This window comes from Gopherus evgoodei, chromosome 18, assembly GCF_007399415.2.
Source record: "Gopherus evgoodei ecotype Sinaloan lineage chromosome 18, rGopEvg1_v1.p, whole genome shotgun sequence".
NCBI lineage: Eukaryota > Metazoa > Chordata > Testudines > Testudinidae > Gopherus > Gopherus evgoodei.
The window spans coordinates 10405304-10424737 of NC_044339.1; the positions used below are offsets into that span (position 1 = coordinate 10405304).

Sequence of the window (19434 nt, forward strand, 5' to 3'; positions counted from 1 at the left end):
CAATTTCCAAATACCAGCGTCCCCCTATACTCTGTATGTTACCCCCAATGACCAATAACTGACGCTTCAAACTCTTTGTATCATCTTTATTTAAATATTCTCTAATAAACTTTTAAAGCTCTTGTGGCCTGCCACCAGCTTAAAGACCTGTTTGTAGACATTGCAAAGCAGACGTCCACTATGTGACATCCCTGGTCTTGAACCCAGGCTTAGGAGTCTCAAGATAGCTGCTACATCCTGGCCATCACCCAAAGCCTACTGATATCTGGTGGGCTGAGAAATGACTAGGACTATAGCCCCAGCCAAGGCGCCACCCACGGGAGCTCTGATTGGAGGATCGCCCAGCTCCACCAATTGGTCCAACCACGCTGTTTAAGCCAGAAGAAGACACAGGAAGTTTGTCCAAGCAACCAGGTGGTATTCTGTTGTGGCTGCTTCCTGATTCCTGCTCTGCCGCTGGCTCCTGCCTCAGCCCGGCCTTTGTTCCTCTTCCCACCATGATCTTTGCCCCACCTCCTGCCCTTACACTTCACCTCCAATCCTCAGTGGCCAGACCCTTCTCTGGCCCCAGCCTCCAACTTACAACCCTGACTCTGGCTTGGCCTTTGGCATCTGACCTCAGCTCTGACCCTTCATTTCAATTCTTGGTTCTGACTCTGGCTTGACCCCTGGCTCTGCTAACTGGCTGGTGACTCTCCACCCCAGAAGCCCTGCAGACAAGAAGAGGAAAAGCGAAGGCATATACCTGCCTCGGACTCTAACCCCCCTTAGCCGTTCTGCCAAACCCTGCACATTCAGTTTTGGCTGCACTATATTTAATGTTTTTTCCACAGTTCGCAGCTGGTAGCTTGGCCTGTTAAATGTATTTTTAAGTAACAGTTGTTTTAATACTGGTTCAATTAAAAACTTCATTTTGATTTGTTACATTACTGTTGGTTGGCTCTTAATGAAACCAGTTTAAAATTCATCCATTATAACTCATCGCTGCTCTGAAGCCAAAAGCCCCTTCACACGAAGGGGGAAAGTCGCAGGCAGGGTCAGACTTCCAGCACGCATAAGCTGCACCACACAGCTCACCGTCGACCCAAACACCTCCCTCCAAGGGCTAACAGCTGGATGCAAAGCTGCACATTTTCAGGCATGAGACTCAAGAAAGACAGGCATCCCTAATAACATCCCCTGGGTGTTTGCATTTTCTATTTTCGGTGGCTGCTCAAAGTGCCGAGCAAATGTCTGCACCTCGGACTCCCACTCATCTTGCAGGGTTTCTCCCTTAGTCCCACAAATATCGCGCAGAATGCAATGTGCTGCTATAAATGGGCAGCACAGTTTTTTTTTCAGTGGCTTTTGAACCTATTCCACAAACAGCGCCATCTCCCTTCCCACAGGTCAACTGCACTCTCCACTTCCGTTCGGCAGATTCCTTCCTTTTGTCCAAGAGGCCTATGAATGGTGTCTTTAACCAGGGAAGCAGAGGATAAGCCAGGGTATAACCAAAGAAACCTCTCCACCATTAATGTCCATAGGGTTTCTGTGGATAAATATCCTATTTCTCAGAGCTCAGCTGTATCACCACAGCCCCTTCCCGGCCACCCTACATTTATGTTTGCACACCTGCCACGGTAGTCAGCCAGCCCTTGGAACACCATTTCGGAAATTCCCCTTTCTGTGCCCTAGTACGGGGGGCAATTGATGGCACCCATGTGCCTAATATAGTTTGGGAACCCCACTGGTGCAAAACCTCAATAATTTTCTGGGCATTACCCAGCTTTATAATCTGGTGCAACAGTATCTTTTCCAAGGCATGACACATCCCTATGACAGCTGCCTCAGCAGTCGATCTCCCCACACCAAATTGGTTGGCCACATACTGGTGGCACTCTGGAGTGGCTAGCTTCCAGATGACAATGATGACCCAGGTATGGGGAAGCACAGGTTGGTATGCTGCCTCTTCAACTCTGCAGACACATCACTTACAAACAAAAAAAAAATCCCATCCTGAAATTCTCTCGCCAGTGCTGGTCATCCCAGGTCCGCAGAACAATTATTTCGCACCAATCCACACTGGTCTCCAGAGCCCAGAAATGGCACTGCATTGTGTGTAGCTGATCCAGGTGCCAGTCCTCTAGCACTAACTCTTTGGTGTTCTCTTCCTCCACGCTCCCATCCTGCTTCCATCGCTGCTGAATCTCCCGCTGCTGCCGCCACATCATTGGTTTGGCGATGTGACAGGTGGTCTCCAAAGTCGAATTGGTCCAGCTTTGAGTGCTGAAATACACCCCAGGCAGACTCCGTGTGATCACAGCTACCACCACAGCAGAGCAGAGCATTGTCGGGTCCATGCTGGCTGACAACAATTCAAAAATGGTGCAAGCCGGCACACGATGGTGGAGACATGGGATTTCTCAAAAATCTGAAGCCCCCTGGCTTCCTACAATTCATAGCAAAAACAATCCCAGGAGGGCCAGCGCTGTGCAGTGAAGCAAAGGACCTCACCCTCTGAGAAGGCAACCCCTTTGGTGCACAACAAGCCACCACTGAGCAGACACATGACGCAAACTGAGAAACAGGAGTTCCACGTGCATGCTATTGGTGCAGCTCACCTCCAGAACTTTACCAGACACAGTGCAACAAGCTTTGCATTCACACACACACACACACACACAAACAAACCCCAGGAATGGAGAACACCCCGGATCCGAACAGACTGGAGCGGTTCGCTTCCATCTGGCAGAGCAGTTGGAAGGAACTGAGGTGTAGAGGGCACTTGCGCCCCCTTATATAGCTCCACCCTCAGACGCTGTTTGGAGACAGTTCAGCACCATTAGACAGTGCAATATCCCTAAGTGGGACTATGTGAGCCACTGGAAGAACTTTCCCTGTCAAGTGAAGGTGAGGCTGAGCCCTCCCTTTCTGTCAAACATAAGCTTTCACTTCAAGAAAAAAGGGTTTCTAATACTTCTGGTTAGGACTCCGTGTCGGTCACAGATTCTGTGACTTTCCGTGACCTCCACGACTTCTGCAGTGGCCGGTGTGGCTGACCCCAGGGCCGCCCAAGCAGCTGCCACAGGGCTGATGGAATGGCTCCACAACCAGCTGCACCGGCCGCTGCTTGGACGGCCCCGGGTAGCAGGCCTCCAGGACCACCAGAGCAGTCGCTAGTGTGGCTGGCCCTGGGACCACATGAGCAGCAGCCCTGGGGGCGACGGGAGCAACAGCATCTGGACGGCCCTGGGAGCGCTCCTGGCAGCTGACCCTGCAGGCCTCCCCGTGAGTATGTGCCCCTGCCCTGCCCCCCAGCTAAGATTTAGTCAGAGGTATATAGTACAAGTCATGGACAGGTCACGGGCCGTGAATTTTTGGTTACTGCCCATGATCTGTCCAAGACTTTTACAAAAATATCCATGACTAAATCATAGCCTTACTTATGGTGGTTATGAAGAAAATCTAGTGAATGTAAAGCACTAGCACACTGCCTTCCTGCATCTGTCGCAAAGCAACATTGACAGGACTCTGGTCAGTTTCACAACAGCTCTTCAAAATACTGTAGACCTTGTGGGTGGCTGAGAAACTGACCTGAATAAGGACACTTTCAATCTGCAGCTATTTGAGACATCTTTGAACCAATGTACACATTCACTGGGAGCAGGGGGGATCCCAAACCAGAGGCTGAAGGATGAATAGAGTAGCAGAGTCCTCACCTCCATACCAGCACCCAATCACACACAAATATAGCTTACAGCAGACAGGCTTCTAGGGGAAACCGTAGAATAGCACAGACCCCTCAACATTCATGAGGTTCCAGGATGGAGTGGAGAAGGCAGACAGGAAGCCCCTTCTTCCTTTCAGTAGCCACAGAAGGTCTTCAAATGTATTAGATCCCTACACCCTAGAGACGGATACAAAAGTGAAGTTGCTGAGAGGCACCTTGGTAGGTATCCTACCTTCCTGACAGCTGAGTTTTTCACTAGGATATTGCCCCCGCACTTCATCTCTCATAGTTCCTGGACGATAGGTTTGGTCAGACCTGGCTGCTGGGGGCACAGAATATTTTTCAAGTTTTGTAGTGTGGGAACAAAGCCAGTTTTAAAGGAGCCACATTCCCGCTATAATAGGCTCCCAAAAGCTGTGAGAACATTCCCTTTACTGAGCTACAGTCAAGGGCTGGGGATTCTGAGGCAGGCAATGCAGCCCCTTTTCACCAGCAGGAGGCTTGATTCATTCTTATTACTCTCATTTATATAAAAAGGAAAAAAATATTTTCAAAAACGTCTCGGTTCAGTGCTCATTGTTAATGCTGGGCTTGCTATAGTAGTCTCACAGGAAGAGTAACAAGTAATAGAGAAACCACCCCATTTGCAAATGTGAGCTGACAGCACTTCTGCTGCAAAAGCTAGCAAAAAAAATAGTTTCTGAAGGCTTCGCTGCTGGCCACAGTATTTTAGCTGAAACTCTTTCCTTGTTTAATAAGAGGAGGCCAATCGAGTGCAGTAGCTGCAGTTCTCCGGTCAGGTCATGGTGAACAGTATTAAGTCAAACACACCTAAGGAACTTTTTAAATCTTAAACTTTCACTTCAAAAACAGAGAGAGAGAGAGAGAGAGAGAGAGAGAAATAAAACAAACCACATCATAAATTATCCTGCTGGTGAGGCTTCCCGGCAAGACACGGTCTTGTCTCGTTTTCTGCACTGTCTTTTAGATGTTGCAATACTGCCCTGGAAGCGTTGGAGAGACAGAAAAACCTGTTGCTCGATGGGTTCACATCCGCCTTTCAGAAATTTTGCTTGACACGGTTCATCTATTGACTGATACGATCACACAAAGTTTATCTGATTAGTGGTGGCTGTTGCTGACTAACTGTTAAGAAATTGTCAATTAATCCTGAACTAAACTAAAAAGAATCTTATCACTTTGGACTTGACTTCTTGGCAGAATACAATGGGCTGAGTTCTAATCTCACTGTTAAAACTTCTGTGGAATTAATTCTTATTTACTCTGGCGTAAGCAAGGGCACAGTCAAGAACACTCAGTCAGATCTGCTGTGCAAGGACAAAATTAGGCCTCTCATTTGATGTTTAGCTGTCCTAAAGCTATGTTACTTGGCCACAGGATGATTCCCCTTTTCCCACCCTTGCCCACTATGCCAGGGACCAGAAGAGGATGAGTGTAGAAGCTGTTATGCCAGGTAAATCCTCAGATCCACTGGCTTTATGGTGGCTCTACACTGGATAGTGACAGAACACAGGTGCAGAAGGGGCCAGGGTCTGGCCTAAAATTTTTCAATTCCACCCAATTTTTGTGCAAGTCATCTCTCCCTCTGCTCTAATTTGTACCTCTAATTACAGCACCTACCTTGTATTATGAAAATAAACTCTTCACTTGAAAAAGAATACTGTAAATCTGAAACCCTTTCATGGGCTGATGTGACTCATACCATCACTCAGGAATAAAATCTGATCCCAGATTAAAGTTAATCATAATCCAGAGTAACAATTTGGCACGAAACAAGTTTGAGAAGAACCTTGCGTTGAATACTTAGGGTCAACTTTAGAGTTGCTCAGACTAGACAGTAGCATGTGAGGAGGAAAGACTTTTTAGAGATTCGTACAAACAGAATGGAAACATCTGAATGTCGTCAATGGAAGCAAAACTCATTTCCCAAGAGCAGGCAGAGACACTTACACCAGAGATTTTGATTCACCCTTTCATAACTGTTTTCTACTGCCACCTCTGTACATGAGCTGAACAAAAGTTGGCATGTTGCTACAGTGCCAGAATATCGGCAGGACAAACGGGGACAAGCCGAGTACACAGGGAGGGGAAGTACGGTACAGTAGGCAATGCCCAGGACATTAGGTAGAGCACAAGAGGTTACATGCAAAAAGTCAGAGACCCAGGACTCTGTCCCTATGGAGTTAAAAACACAAATGCTTACAGCGCATTCCACTCTGCAGGGTGTATTATAGATTCCCAGCAACCTGATGGTCTAACCCACGGGTGGCCAATCTGCGGCTCTTCAGAAGTTAATATGCGGCTCCTTGCATAGGCACCGACTCCAGGGCTGGAGCTACAGGTGCCAACTTTCCAATGTGCCAGGGGCTGCTCACTGCTCAACCCCTGCTCTGCCTGAGGCCCTGCCCCCACTCCAACCCTTCCCCTGAGCTGGCCATGCCCTCGCTCTCCCCCCTCCCCACCAGAGCCTCCTGCACATGTTTCAGCTGGTCGGGGCGGGCGGGGAGGTGCTGATCAGCGGGGCTGCCGGTGGGTGGAGGCACTGGGAGTGGGGTGGGGGAGCTGATGGGAGGCTGCTGACGTATTACTGTGGCTCTTTGGCAATGTACATTGATAAGTTCTGGCTCCTTCTCAGACTCAAGTTGGCCACCCCTGCTCTAACCTACCATAGGCTTATGAGGGACCTAGCAGCAGCTTCTGTAACAACCAGGGCCACAGCTGGTAGCTCATCAAAACACATATTTACAACACACCTGAGCTCAAAGATTCCCAGAATGGAGCTGAGCCATCTCCTCCCTGCCCCTCTTTGGGGGATTAGCACCCCAGGGACTGCAACGGTGCCTGGCCTCTCTGCTGGGCCCGATGGGAGGAGGCTCACCCTCCTCACACACCCAACCACAATCCAGACCCTAACGTTAGTATTAGAGGTGGACCTGGGTTGGAAAGTTCAAATCCAGATTGGGAGTCACCCTTCCCCAAAGCGTGAGGGGCTTGGGACGGAAGCACTGAGTAGGCTCCATGTAACAGGGAGGACTGATCAGCTCAGAAGTTCACAGAAGGGTCCTCCCCAACATTCAGGGGGATTTGCCCCCAGGCCACTCCCAGGTTCGCACCGCGCTGACACAATGTGAAGCACTTCGCAGGTGCTAGGTATTAGTATGATGCTGACTTTCTCTAAACTCTAGACCTCAGGCTCTGCTGCTAGCCAGAAACGTCTCCATTTCAGCCCTGGCTGTTACTACACAGCACAAATTGGTAACACTTCACTAAAATGTGTCTCCAAATTCAAGGAGTCAAGTGGAGGATATTAAACAGGAACTGCTGCCTGTAGGTTAACCACAATGAAGTCATCTAACACTCTAACATCAGAACCTGTTGCTATGGAAAAGACTGTGGTTCAGAGACGCAGTCTGTTCAGCAGCAAGAGGGGAAAATATAGAGCTTGATTTAAAATAACTGAGCCGGTAATTCGGAGGACAAATACTGTCAGGGCCAAATCCTGCCTTCAGATGGTGGCAACTCTCACTGAAGTCAAGGGGTGCTACGCCTGTGTAACTGAGATCAGAACCAGGCCCTAAGACTTACACTTTTGAGGTTTTGGGGGCTAATGGTTAGGGCTCTTCAAAATCACGTAGTGCCATCACTGCTCTAAGACAGGGGTGGGCAAATGTTTTGGCCCAAGGGCCACATCCGGGTATGGAAATTGTATGGCGGGCCATGAATCCTCATGAAATTGGGGATGGGGTGGGAGGTGCAGGCTCTCCGTGAGACCAGAAATCAGGAGTTCAGGGTGAGGGAGGGACTCTGGGCTGGGACAGGGGGGTTGGGGTGCGGAAGGGAGGTGAGGGCTCCAGCTGGAGGTATGTGCTCTAGGGCGGGGCTGGGGCTGTAGGATGGAGCTCTGGGCTGGGACCAAGGGGCTTGGAGGGTGGGAGGGGGATCAAGGGTGGGGCAGGGGGTTGCGGCACGGAAGGGGGTCATAGAGCAGGCTCCGGGTGGCACTTACCTCAAGCAGCTCCCAAAAGCAGCGGCATGTCCCCGCTCTGGCTCCTATGTGGAGGCAAAGCCAGGCAGCTCTGCAAGCTGCCCCATATGCAGGTGCCACCGCTGCAGCTCCCATTGGCCGTGGCTCCCGGGGGCAGTGCTTGGGGTGATGGCAGCATGCAGAGCCCCCTTGCTGCCCCCAGTTTGTAGGAGCCAGAGGGGGGACATGCTGCTTCCAGGAGCTGTGCAAAGCCACAGCATACACGGAGTAGGGCAAGCCCCCAACCCCACTCACCAACGGGAGCTCGAGGGACAGATTAAAACATCTAAAGGGTCGGATATGGCCCAGGGCCGTAGTTTGCCCACCCCTGCTCTAAGACAAGTTTTTGGGCCCATTGTATGAACAGTTCACCCATCCTGTACTCTCCAGGAGTAAAGAGGGCCAGAACAAGGCCTGTGAACTATTTAGTGTGGGGTCTCTGCACAAGGGTGAATTTCACCCTATAAACTAGGAGTTTGGCATATTCTGATAGCAATGGACAGTACAACTCTCCTTCCCTGATCATTAGCCCCCAAAACCCCAAAAACATCTCTATTACCTTTCTTACGACTATGGATTTTCTTTTTCTAGCTTATCTTATCACCATAGTATCCGAGCACATTTTTCCCATCATAAACTAGGAAAGCAGAAAACTTTATTATGCATGGAACTCATTTACAATCCACAAAAACAACATAAGTGTCCAAAAATATCTGGCCCACAGTCTGGCTTGAAGATGCAGGGCCAGAATCTGATCGCTGTCATACCGATGTAAACCTGGTATAACCCCAAGGGGCAGAGCTAGTCTGACATAGACAAAATCAGAATCCAGTCAACAATACTTAACAAATCCTACAAGCCACCTGATTTTCTTTACTGGTCTTTGTCTATAATACTGTATCTTGATCTAGTCTGTAATATCAGATCCAGAGACAGATGCTTAAGAGACCACAGCTGTCAGTGGCTTTCTGATTTGTTGCTGATAATTAACTTTGGTTTACTTTTGATGAAACATCTTCTAATACCAACATTCAACAATATGTTGAAGGTGAGAATCATACTTCTGAGATTTTAGTCACATATCCTGTTCGTTTTCTATGATCTTGCTCTGCTAACTAACCATCATTGGTGTATATTAAGTAAGACATAGTGCTCTGGGACATACAGACACAAAAAGTTTGTACACGCAGGCTCACAGTAAATGTTAACAACACCTATGTAGAATTTTATAAGAACAGTTATGAAACTGTATTATTTTTCCTGTAATTCTGATACTGGCAAGCACCTTAAAGTTTCACTACTCTCCGATGGGCCTATATCTGTGTACGTGCTGATATAACACTCAATTTCACTGACTAGGCCCTGGTCTACACTACAAACTCATGCTGGTATAACTATGGAAAATCCACACCCCTGAATGACGCAGTTATGCCAATCGAACTCGCAGTGTAGGAAGCGCTGCGTCAACAGGAGGGCTTCTCCTGCGACATAGCTACCGCCTCTCGCGTTGGCAGAGTACCTATGCCAATGGGAGAAGCTCTCTCATTGGCATAGGTAGCGTCTTCACTAAGCCCAACAGCAGCACTCTAAGTGTGGACAAGTCCCAAGTGTCCAGAGGCGTGTATAAAGATCTGGAACCCGAGATGACAGGAGCTGTACAAACAAATATGAAGACATGGTCCCTAATCCTAAAATCTTACAACGTAAGATGAGAAGAGTCATGAGAAAAAGAAGGTAGATATTACACACAGTTGCCATTTTGTACAGAGTAAGGAAGAGGGAGGAATCAGAGATGACCACCAGATCAAAAGGCCTGAAGCACATGGAGAATGCTGGTGTCAACACTGGCAGGGAAGAGGGTCGGAGAAAGTTGCAGAGGGAAAAAAAGAAGGAAGCAGATTTGCCCATATTAAGTATAAATTGATGGTGAGACATCCAGGAAGAGGTATCTGAGACAGGCGGAGATGTAAGATTAGATGGAGAAGGGCACAGTGGGAGTGGAGAAGACAACAGGCAAGTCACCAGCGTAAAGACAGCAGATGAAATCATGTGAGGAGACGAGATCACCCAGAGAGAGGGCGTAAAAGGAGAAGTTCTGGTTATATAAAATTAAGGGGAAACATTCATAAAGGCTTCTTGTAATGTGGCATTTGGGGAATTTTTAATATAGAATTTCCTGGCTCTGCAGTGTTTGTGTATTTTAAACTACAATGTCCTATTTAGATTTTCTCCCTTACAACCTTAACTCTTGCTTAATATAACTTGAACTGTGAATCATACAAAGGGCATTAGCACATTATTCTGGTCTCCTTCCTCTTGCATATAATGCACTGTGCTTCTTTGAGACTCCAATTTCTCTGCATAATACCCACACCCCTGACGCCAACCAGGGAAACAAAGAGGAAATAATACAAGAAGAGATGGGCCAAAGGTAAAACCCAGATCTTAATAGTCCCGTCCTTGGGGGAAAACGGGATCTGGACCTGAATTTTGCAGCTGGTTCTCTCCAAGGGTATGTCTACACTGCAATTAGACAACCTCAGCTGGCCTGTGCCAGCTGTTCGAACTAAGGGGGCTGTTTAATTGTAACATAGAGATTTGGGCTCAGGCTGGAGCCTGAGCTCTGGGACCCTCCCACCACGCAGAATCCTACAGCCTGGACTCCACACGGAGCCAACACGCCTAAAAAATGGGAAAGCTCCTGGCAAGGATAACATGAATGCAGAAATGTTCAAGGTAAATCCTAAATTAGCAGCCAGCATCTATCCTGGCTGCTCTATTTACATCAGTCTGGGAATAGGAAAAAGTGCCAGATGAGTGGACCAGAGGGGTATAGTGAAGAAACCAAAGAAAGGAACTCTCGGTGATTGTAATAACTAGCATGGTATCACACTTTTATCTGTGCCAGGCAAAGTACTGTGTAAGATCATAGTCCAGTTTATATCGGAGGCAGTTGATAGCATTCTCAGAAGAGAGCAAGCTGGTTTTCAGAATGGGAGTGGATGCACAGACCAGATTGTCACTCTATGAAACATAATAGAACAGTGCTCAGAATGGCAATGGCAACTCTACATGAATTTCATAGACTTTAAGAAGGCTTTTAATAGCGTTCACAGGACCAGTCCATGGCGCATTCTGCAGGCATATGGAATTCCTTTCCGTATAAGCAACATCATCAAAAGCTTCTATTTCAACTTTACATGCAGTGTTGATCACAGAAAGCTGTTCTGAAGTCAAAACAGGAGTACATCAGGGTGTGTCACGTCTGCAGTCCTCTTCAACACTGTCATTGACTGGGTAATGCAGAGTACAACAGAAGAGATGCCAAGAGGCATTAAATGGACACTCTTCTCATCCCTTGAAGACCTGGACTTCACAGATGATGTCGCTCTCCTATCATATACCCAACACCATATACAAGAAAAAACAACTCGACTCAAAGCATTCAGCCAGCAAATTAGACTGAAAATCAACCTCAATAAGACAGGTATCATGACCTTTAATATTGCCTCACCATCACCAGTACGGATAGAGGATTATGTTCTCACCAATGTAGAAACATTCTCATACTTGGACAGCACCATCAGCCAGGACAGTGGAACAAGCTAGGACACCCGGACCAGAATCAGTAAAGCCACGAACACCTTCAGGACCTTAAATACAGTCTGGAAATCATCAAAATACACCACCAAAACCAAACTCAAGATTTATCAGAGCTGCGTAATTTTAACACTACATCATAGTGCAGAATGCTGGAGAATGAGAAAGTATGACATGTCCAAACTGTCTTCATACCATACAACCTCAGAAAAATCCTCCGTATCATTTGGCCCAGCACAATCTCAAACCAAGATCTATTGACACAGTGCAGCCAAGAGGATCTGAGCACCATCATTGCCAGGAGGCACTGAAGATGGATCGGTCATGTGCTTCGGATGGAAGCTGATTCTATCACCAGAATAGCAATAAGATGGACACCTGAAGGCAAGTGAAGACAAGGCTGCCCGAAAAGAACATGGCGAAAAGCTGTGGAAGCCGAGCTGAAAAACGTGGGGCTCAGCTGGGGAGCCACTGAAAGACTTGCCAGAAACAGACAGGAGTGGAGGAGCTTCGTCACTGCCCTAAATGTCAGAGGCGTAATAGGAATATCATGATGATTAGCCCAAGCCTCATAAGCCTGAGTCAGATGGCATGGGCCAGCCACCAGAGGCGGCTCTAGGTATTTTGCCGCCCCAAGCACGACAGGCGGGCTGCCTTCCGCGGCTTGCCTGCGGATGGTCCACCGAAGCCGTGCAACCAGCGGACCCTCCGCAGGCAAGCCGCCAAAGGCAGGCAGCCTGCCTGCCGCCCTCACAAAGACTGGCAGAGCGCCCCCAGTAGCTTGCCACCCCAAGCACGCGCTTGGCGTGCTAGGGCCTGGAGGGGTCCCTGCCAGCCACAGGTTTTTAATTGTAATCTGGACATAACCTTCCCAGCCAAACCCAAACCCTGTATCCATGGCCCTTGGGAAAATTCAGAGATGGCTCCAAACTTGGCAACTTGGGCCCATCTCTAAATACAAAGAATTCCGAAAATGATGCCGTAAGAAGAACCTAACTAACAGCAGGCCTGGTAGTCTCAACATTCCCATACCTGTCACTGGAAAAAAATGACTATGGATCAAACAAACTGCAAACATTAGAGTGACATTTTTTGCCAGTATGTTGAACACAGAATCACAGGGTTAGAAGAGAGACCACAAGGGTCAGTCTAACCCCTTGCCAAGATGCAGGATTTGTTGTGGCTAAACCACCCAAGACAGGTGGCTCTCCAGCCTTCTTTTGAAAACCTCCAGTGAAGGAACTTCCACGACCTCCCTAGGTGTCTGTTCCATTCTCCAGCTATTCTTACAGTAAGGAGGTTTTTCCTGAGATTCAATCTAAATTTGCTATGCTGCAGTTTGAACCCATTGCCTCTTGTCCTGCCCTCTAGCATGATCCTCCTGTTTTCCCTAATGGCTTTGCACAGCTCTGTTTACAGTCTCTTAGCCACAGAACTCCTTCATTGTTGCAGTACAAATGAAAATGTGTGCAACCACCAGCTAGCACTGGCACATAGCCCTTAGACCTAATAGTGAGACAAGATGGGGAAATCAGCATGGTTATCCTGAGCCTCATGCTTTGGGTTTTTAACAACCTCTCCCCCATTCCCCTCCCTCAGCTGCCCAGGCCTTGTATCATATTGGTCATCACTCATCTTGCCAAGATCTAAATGGAAATTCCTCAGAAACCAGTTATCACTTACAGGATGGGTCACCGGGGAGAGACCAAAGACACTCAGCTTGCGAGTGAAAGACATGTGCCCTTGTGGCTGCTGAAACCACTTCTATTAAAAACACCAAAATATTCTGGTTGACTGAAATGTTCTAAATGGCAAGATTTAGGCTCAGTTCCTGTGGGTAAGTGCCGACTTTGACAAGAATCTTTCAAGTAACTCAGACTGAATGAGAAAAACAAACCAAGAAAAAGTGTGTCATTCAAGAGCTATTTGCTTTGTTAGCTTCCCCTGACTGAACCCTCCTGCCAGCAAATAAAATGCTGAGCTTTCATTAGCCCCACTAAGCACCGGTTCTTTGAACTGATCACATTTTGCAATATTGGGCAGAAGATCTCTTTTTCCACATCATTATGGTGGCTGCAATGTTTCTGAAATGACCTTTTTTTCCCCCTCCAAATCTGCATGCGATTTTTTTTTTTTTTTTTTTTTTTTTTTTTTTTTGCTGGTGAAAGGTGCAAGATTCACAGCCCCAAAAAGACCACATACCCTATATGTCAACAGAATGGGTACAGCATGGGTAGTGATGGTGAAAGCTTCCCCAATTCTCTGCCACCAATGTGGGACCATGCGTAGGAGTGAAAAAGGAGTTCACTGTCCATTACCCAGTCAATCTTTGGCCTCGCTGAAGCTGCCAGCAAGGGGTACAAGCAGGGCTAATTGTGAGGATTTTGGTGATGAGACGCACCACAAGACTAAGACACAAAGCAGACAAACTGGCAACCAAATGCTAACAGCTTTCAGTCACTGCTTACCTGGGCTAGATTCAAAAACTGGAAGACGATAGCTGAAAAGCTTGCTAAACTGTTCCCAATCCACCAAAATCCGGTCCCTCTAAAATACTACTGTATTACTCCAGGTGTAATATATATAAGATACCGTTGTGTAACTCCATGTGTGTGTATATATACACACACACACATATCCTCATCGTCTGGTCACTTAAGCTTTTCATCCTATAAACCCCAAATTAATATAAAGAAATACATAAATAAATTGCACATCCTATCAAAACTTCCCCTACATGGGAAATATTTTAGATCTTGAAACAAATAAGACAAACATACATATCAGCATGATGGAGGGAAATTATGACTGTTCAATTCTGTACCTATTCAGAGAACATCAGCCAAGATGTCTTAGCCTATATAAAGTGTTTGTTAGACTGTACAGATATTTTAAATATGTGAACCAGAGGTCACTAAAACTATTACAAAACCACTTCTTCCTAAATATCAGAAAGGCAAATGACACCTCAGATCCCTCATTACTGTACTGTGCATGCAGATTGGTGTCAAGGTCCTGCGGCTCACTGCTGACTATCTCACCTTCACTGTGGTCCTGTTATCCAGGTCCCTCCCCTAATACCTACATTTGCTTGGAAGCTATTTTCAGCTCTTTGAATATCTCAATTTTTCTGGTGCTCTTTTCTCCAGATTCCTAGTCCTGTTCACTAACACCATTCTGGTCTCCAGACTTCTACATTTGCTATAAATAAGCATCAGAGAGCCAAATCTTGGATTTTCTGCGCACCCCAGGCTATGGGAGATCGAGGTGTGCAAGGAACGCGAGACCAGGTCCATACAAAGCTTCACGGAAGCTCTCTCTTTGAAGCAGCGATGCTCAGACTGAAGCTCAAGAGCCACAAGCGGTTCTTGAATGTGTCTCCTGCAGCTCTTTGCAGCGCCTATATTAATTTAATTAAATCAGAAACCGATCAGGATGCTTTTAGCATGTTATTAACCAATTAAGTTAAATTAACAACATGTTTGCTGTGAGAATTGTGTGTATATATATATAAAAATAAAAACACAAGTATTTCCCTTATCATACTGTTTAACTATGAATAGTACTATAGTAAATGCAACAATGAATTCACACCGCTACAGCTCTTTTGGGTAATGCTGATTGCTAATTTCACTCCTGAACCATTGCGGTTTGAGTATGCCAGATCTAAAGTATTTATATTGTCTCCTTTGCACAGTATCTGAGTACACCACCACCTTCATTGTATTTATCCTTGCCAAAATCCACTCCAGGAATAAATCAATATAGTGTGTCAACACAACGTTCAAAGTCAAAATGGCCTTTCCAAGGTTTCTTACTTGAAAAGTTATGTGCTCTGTCAGACAGAAGCATAGGTCACAGTGGAAGAGTCCCAGCTGTAGGTTCAAGTCAGGCTGTAGATCTAAATCAAAGGACTTTTCATGTATATAAGGCCAGATTTTAAAGTCTTATCAAATACAACCAAAGGTTCCTGTTTAATGCACACAGTAAATAATGTGCAGATTTTTATTCTGCACCTGCCAGGGCACACTTAGTCTGTGCAAAATAAGCAAACAGCCTAAGGAAGCGGATATAGTGCCAAAGCGGATTCCCCAAACAAGCAAGCCACCGACTGTAACAATGTTTTTTAAAAAGCAGTGACATTTGCAACGCTGTAAAAAGGGTTAACACTTGGCTGGGATTTGAGGGGCTGCAGAGCTCGAAGAGCACAAGCAGCGGCCGTTTGAGAATTGCAAGCAGTCATAACAGTAAAGCAATGAGCAATCGCTTTGGTTCAGAGCAGACGCGCCAGCCCCCAGATGTGATCATCTCCCGGGGGCAGCAGACTGGCTCTGCACAGCACGCAACCTCAGAGAGGCCCTTTGAGCCACAGCGCAATGCACACAGTCAGCAGAAGCAGAATTAGCAGGATGCACCCAAAGCTCGGTGCACTGAAAAGGGGGGAGGGCGCTTGTGCGCCACGGATTGGGGCACCCAACTGCGGAACCTGGGCTTCCTCGTAAGGTCTCCCCACGTCGGGACACTGGGCTCGTGCGGTGAAATGAATGTCGCCCTAGGGCGAGGAGTAACAGAAGCAATCGGGGCAGAGGGGCCTGCCCCACACATGGGGGAGGACTTAGGACTCGGCGGGCTGCGCTGATCCGAGCAGGGGCGCCCAGCCCGCTCCCCCCCACCTATGGGTTCCCAGCAGCCGCCCGCTCTGGGTCAATGGGCGCCTCTCCGGGAAAGGGCCAGAGCCAGGCCGGGGTCCGGGCCGCGCTCACCCACCTTGCCGGGCAGCGAGCCCCCCACGTGCAGCAGCAGCGCGCCCACCAGCCAGCCGGGCCCCATCCCGCAGCCCCGCCGCGCCGCGACTGAAAGCCGCCGCCGGGAGCCAGCCAGGGGTGGAGCGGGGCGGTGCCGGCTCTGGGACAGCCCCCCGCGGCAGGGCTGAGCGGAAGCCTCTGACCCTCCTTCCCGGGCTAAGCAGTGGGGGCTGCTAGGAAAAGCGGCCCCCCAGGGTGACCAGATGTCCTGATTTGATAGGGACAGACCCGATATTTGAGGCTTTTTCTTCTATAGGTGCCTATTACCCCACCCTCACCCCATCCTGATTTTTCACACTTGCTGTCTGGTCATCCTACCCCCCAGCTTCACCTGGAGTGGGGGCAGCTGTGGCCCTGCAGGGTGAGAAGTACTTGGGGAGGTCCACAAATATCCGAGGGGGCTTCCGGGATCCAAGGGAATAAGACAAGTTGCAGGAGGGTGATCCGGTCTCCCAAAAGCCAGTCCCGTCTCTGCATGGCACAGGGTGGATCACAGGTGCCTTCGGCTTGGGGCAGGGCAAATGGGGCTCGCCAGAGGCTTGGGCCAGCTCAGGGCCAGCACTAGCCAAAGCAAGAATATTTTTGCTGCCCGCTAAGGGCTACTTCTTGCCTTGCATTGTTTCCACAAACCAAAAATATCCCGCCCCAACCTGCACTAATACAGGGGGTAAAAAGTCCTCATTAAATGGGATGAATGGGATTTCAGGGGGCAATACTAAAGTGAGGCCCCTTCCACCTGCTGGGCCCCTAAGAAATGGCTTACAAACCCTGTCTACACTGCAGACGTGTGGGTATAACTCCAGTTTGCTCAGCAACGCAGTTATCCCGGGTGGACCAAGCTCCTGGTGTAGACAGAGCTGTGTCGACAAGAAGCCTTCTCCCATTAATATAGCTACCACCTCTCAGGGAGGTGGATTAACTATGCCAGTGGTTCTCAAACTTTGTACTGGTGACCCCTTTCACATAGCAAGCCTCTGAATGCGACCCCCAACCCTCCCTTATAAATTAAAAACACTTAGATATATTTAACACCATTATAAATGCAGGAGACAAAGCAGGGTTTGAAGTGGAGGATGACAACTCGTGACCCCCCCCATGTAATAACCTTGCAACCCCCTGAGGGGTCCCAACCCCCAGTTTGAGAACCCCTGAACTATGCTAATGGGAGACGTTCCCCCGTGGGAGTACATAGGATCTTCACTAAGCACTACAGTGGTGCAGCTGCTGTCCTGTAAGTGTAGACAAGCCCTTTGTCACTAGCGTCATTACTGCCTGGCGGGGCAGATCCCCTGCGTATGATGGATTAGACAGATTCCTCCAGGGCAGATGACACATTTTTCCCTTCTGGCGCTCCACCCATGAACTGCAGTACAATCAGCTGCACCTGTCTGATTGGAATCTAATCCCTGAGGCCTTGTGTACACTGGGGAAGTGACTCATGATAGAAAACACGTTACCTAGCTACCAAGCATGATTTTGTCTTTAGTGCAGACAAAGAGAATTGTGTTTAAGAACAGGTCTGCTACTTGTGATTAATCCTAGGGTACCTTTCCAAGGTTAACTATGACCAGCTAAGTGGCTTTAAAACCTGATATTAAACATGGCTTAGCACCTAGTGTAGACAGGGACACGGCCTATTTAAAAACATGTTAGCTGATTGTGATTAATGCCCCGGTCCTCTTCAGAGTTAACCGTGACTGAGTAACACGATCCCTGGGTGGGAATGGGGAAAACCATGACCAGCTAATTAGTTTTTACACATGCTTTGTCCTGCTCTACACAAGCCCCTGTCATATTTAACATCAAGATACATTTTCCCATTGTAGACACAGCCGATGAGTATAAATAAACGTTTCCCTGTCTGAGTTTACTCTGTAGCAAAGACTCATAGGAATATTCCCACTGGCTTCAAGTCACCTCTTGGGAAGGGAGAGAAGGTGGGGCTCAGATTAGGGGGAGCAGGGGAAGACAGGAACTATACAGCAGGGTGGAGTGGGGATGGGAAGTGAAGTCTCAGCGGGAATTTCCCCAGCTCATTGGTCCCTTTTCTGTTTCCCCTTCATTTATTTCTCTGATCTGCTATTTTGCCTCTCTTAACACTCCAGCCTTTTTCCAATCCCTTCTACAGCTTCATCCTCCACCAAATACACTTTCTAAACTTGTGATGTTGGGGGGATGGGCATCACACTCTAAGCAACCCACACAGTCACCATACAAACATCTGTGAAATTGCTCCAGTGCTTGCATGTAGAGTAATACATCAGCTATTAGTCAGCCCTGTCCTCCAGACATTCCAGTGCAGTCAAGGTGCAGACTGAACATCTTAACCTATGATGTAATCTCATACTCCATGAAGGCTCAATTTGTTTCACACTTCAGCACTCATTTGAGCATCTGGGCTTCAGGCTGCAACTCTTCAATCCAGTACTCCTATCTCGGGGCAGGGGTGGGGGGTGCACAGCCACTGACAAGGAGGTATATTGGGGGAATCCCCATATGGGGGGAAAGGGGACTGCTGGCTTGGTGGACAAGGGGGAAAATGAAGCACCTGCCATGGGGCTAGAACGAGGGACCCTGCTCTAGGGGAAGGAGAGAACAGATGTTATATAAACGCCTGCCACAGGGAAGGGGGAAGAAGGAATGGGTGTGCCCAAAGAGCCACTAGCAGGTGGAGATTGTGGGGAGTTTCAGAGAGTCCCTGAAATAGAGGGGAATGGGAGAGTGGTGCCGAGGGAACTTGGTGAAGGGAATGGAGGGAGGCCCTGCTGTATGTGATACACTTGGCCTGCCAAAGCGAATAAGCGTGCCAACCTCTACCAAGATCAACTAAGACAGGACTTAAAGCAAATTTTTTGGGCCTTATCCAAAGCCGAGCGCAGCCAATAGAAAGACTCCCAGTGACTGCAGTGGCCTTTGTCCTTTCTCCATCTTGCCCTAATTAAAATAAACCACAGCATTAACCCAGGGCCAGCCTCACTCTCTCTGTTCTGTGCCCAGCTTTGCTCTATTTTTTCTTAGGCGTACACACAGGTTTGAACTTGGGGGTTGGGGAGGAAATAAGTAATTTCCCTCAATCTAATATCTCAGCCCTTGTGAAGAAGATGATTGTGATGTCTGAACTTTACATTTCCCCCCTCCAGTCACAACGCTGTAGCTATATTTTACACATCACCTCTGGAGCAAGCAATACATTTGAGCACGTGTGCGATCTCTATGGATATATCCACTCTTCTGTTCTAATTAGAAAAGGGAACTTTCCGTTCTGAGCCTGA

General features: G+C 47.9%; 1 protein-coding gene across 3 annotated transcripts in view; it reads right to left on the reverse strand.

The window, feature by feature from the left end:
- Window positions 1–16188, reverse strand: part of TNFRSF1B (TNF receptor superfamily member 1B) — a 39016-nt gene extending 22828 nt beyond the window's left edge. For all 3 annotated transcript variants that reach the window (XM_030537760.1, XM_030537758.1, XM_030537757.1), the window contains exon 1: window positions 16125–16188. In XM_030537760.1, the coding sequence (XP_030393620.1) occupies window positions 16125–16187 (63 nt within the window). In that variant the 5' untranslated portion in view covers window position 16188. The remainder of the gene's footprint in view (window positions 1–16124) is intronic.
- Between the last annotated feature and the right edge of the window lie 3246 nt (window positions 16189–19434).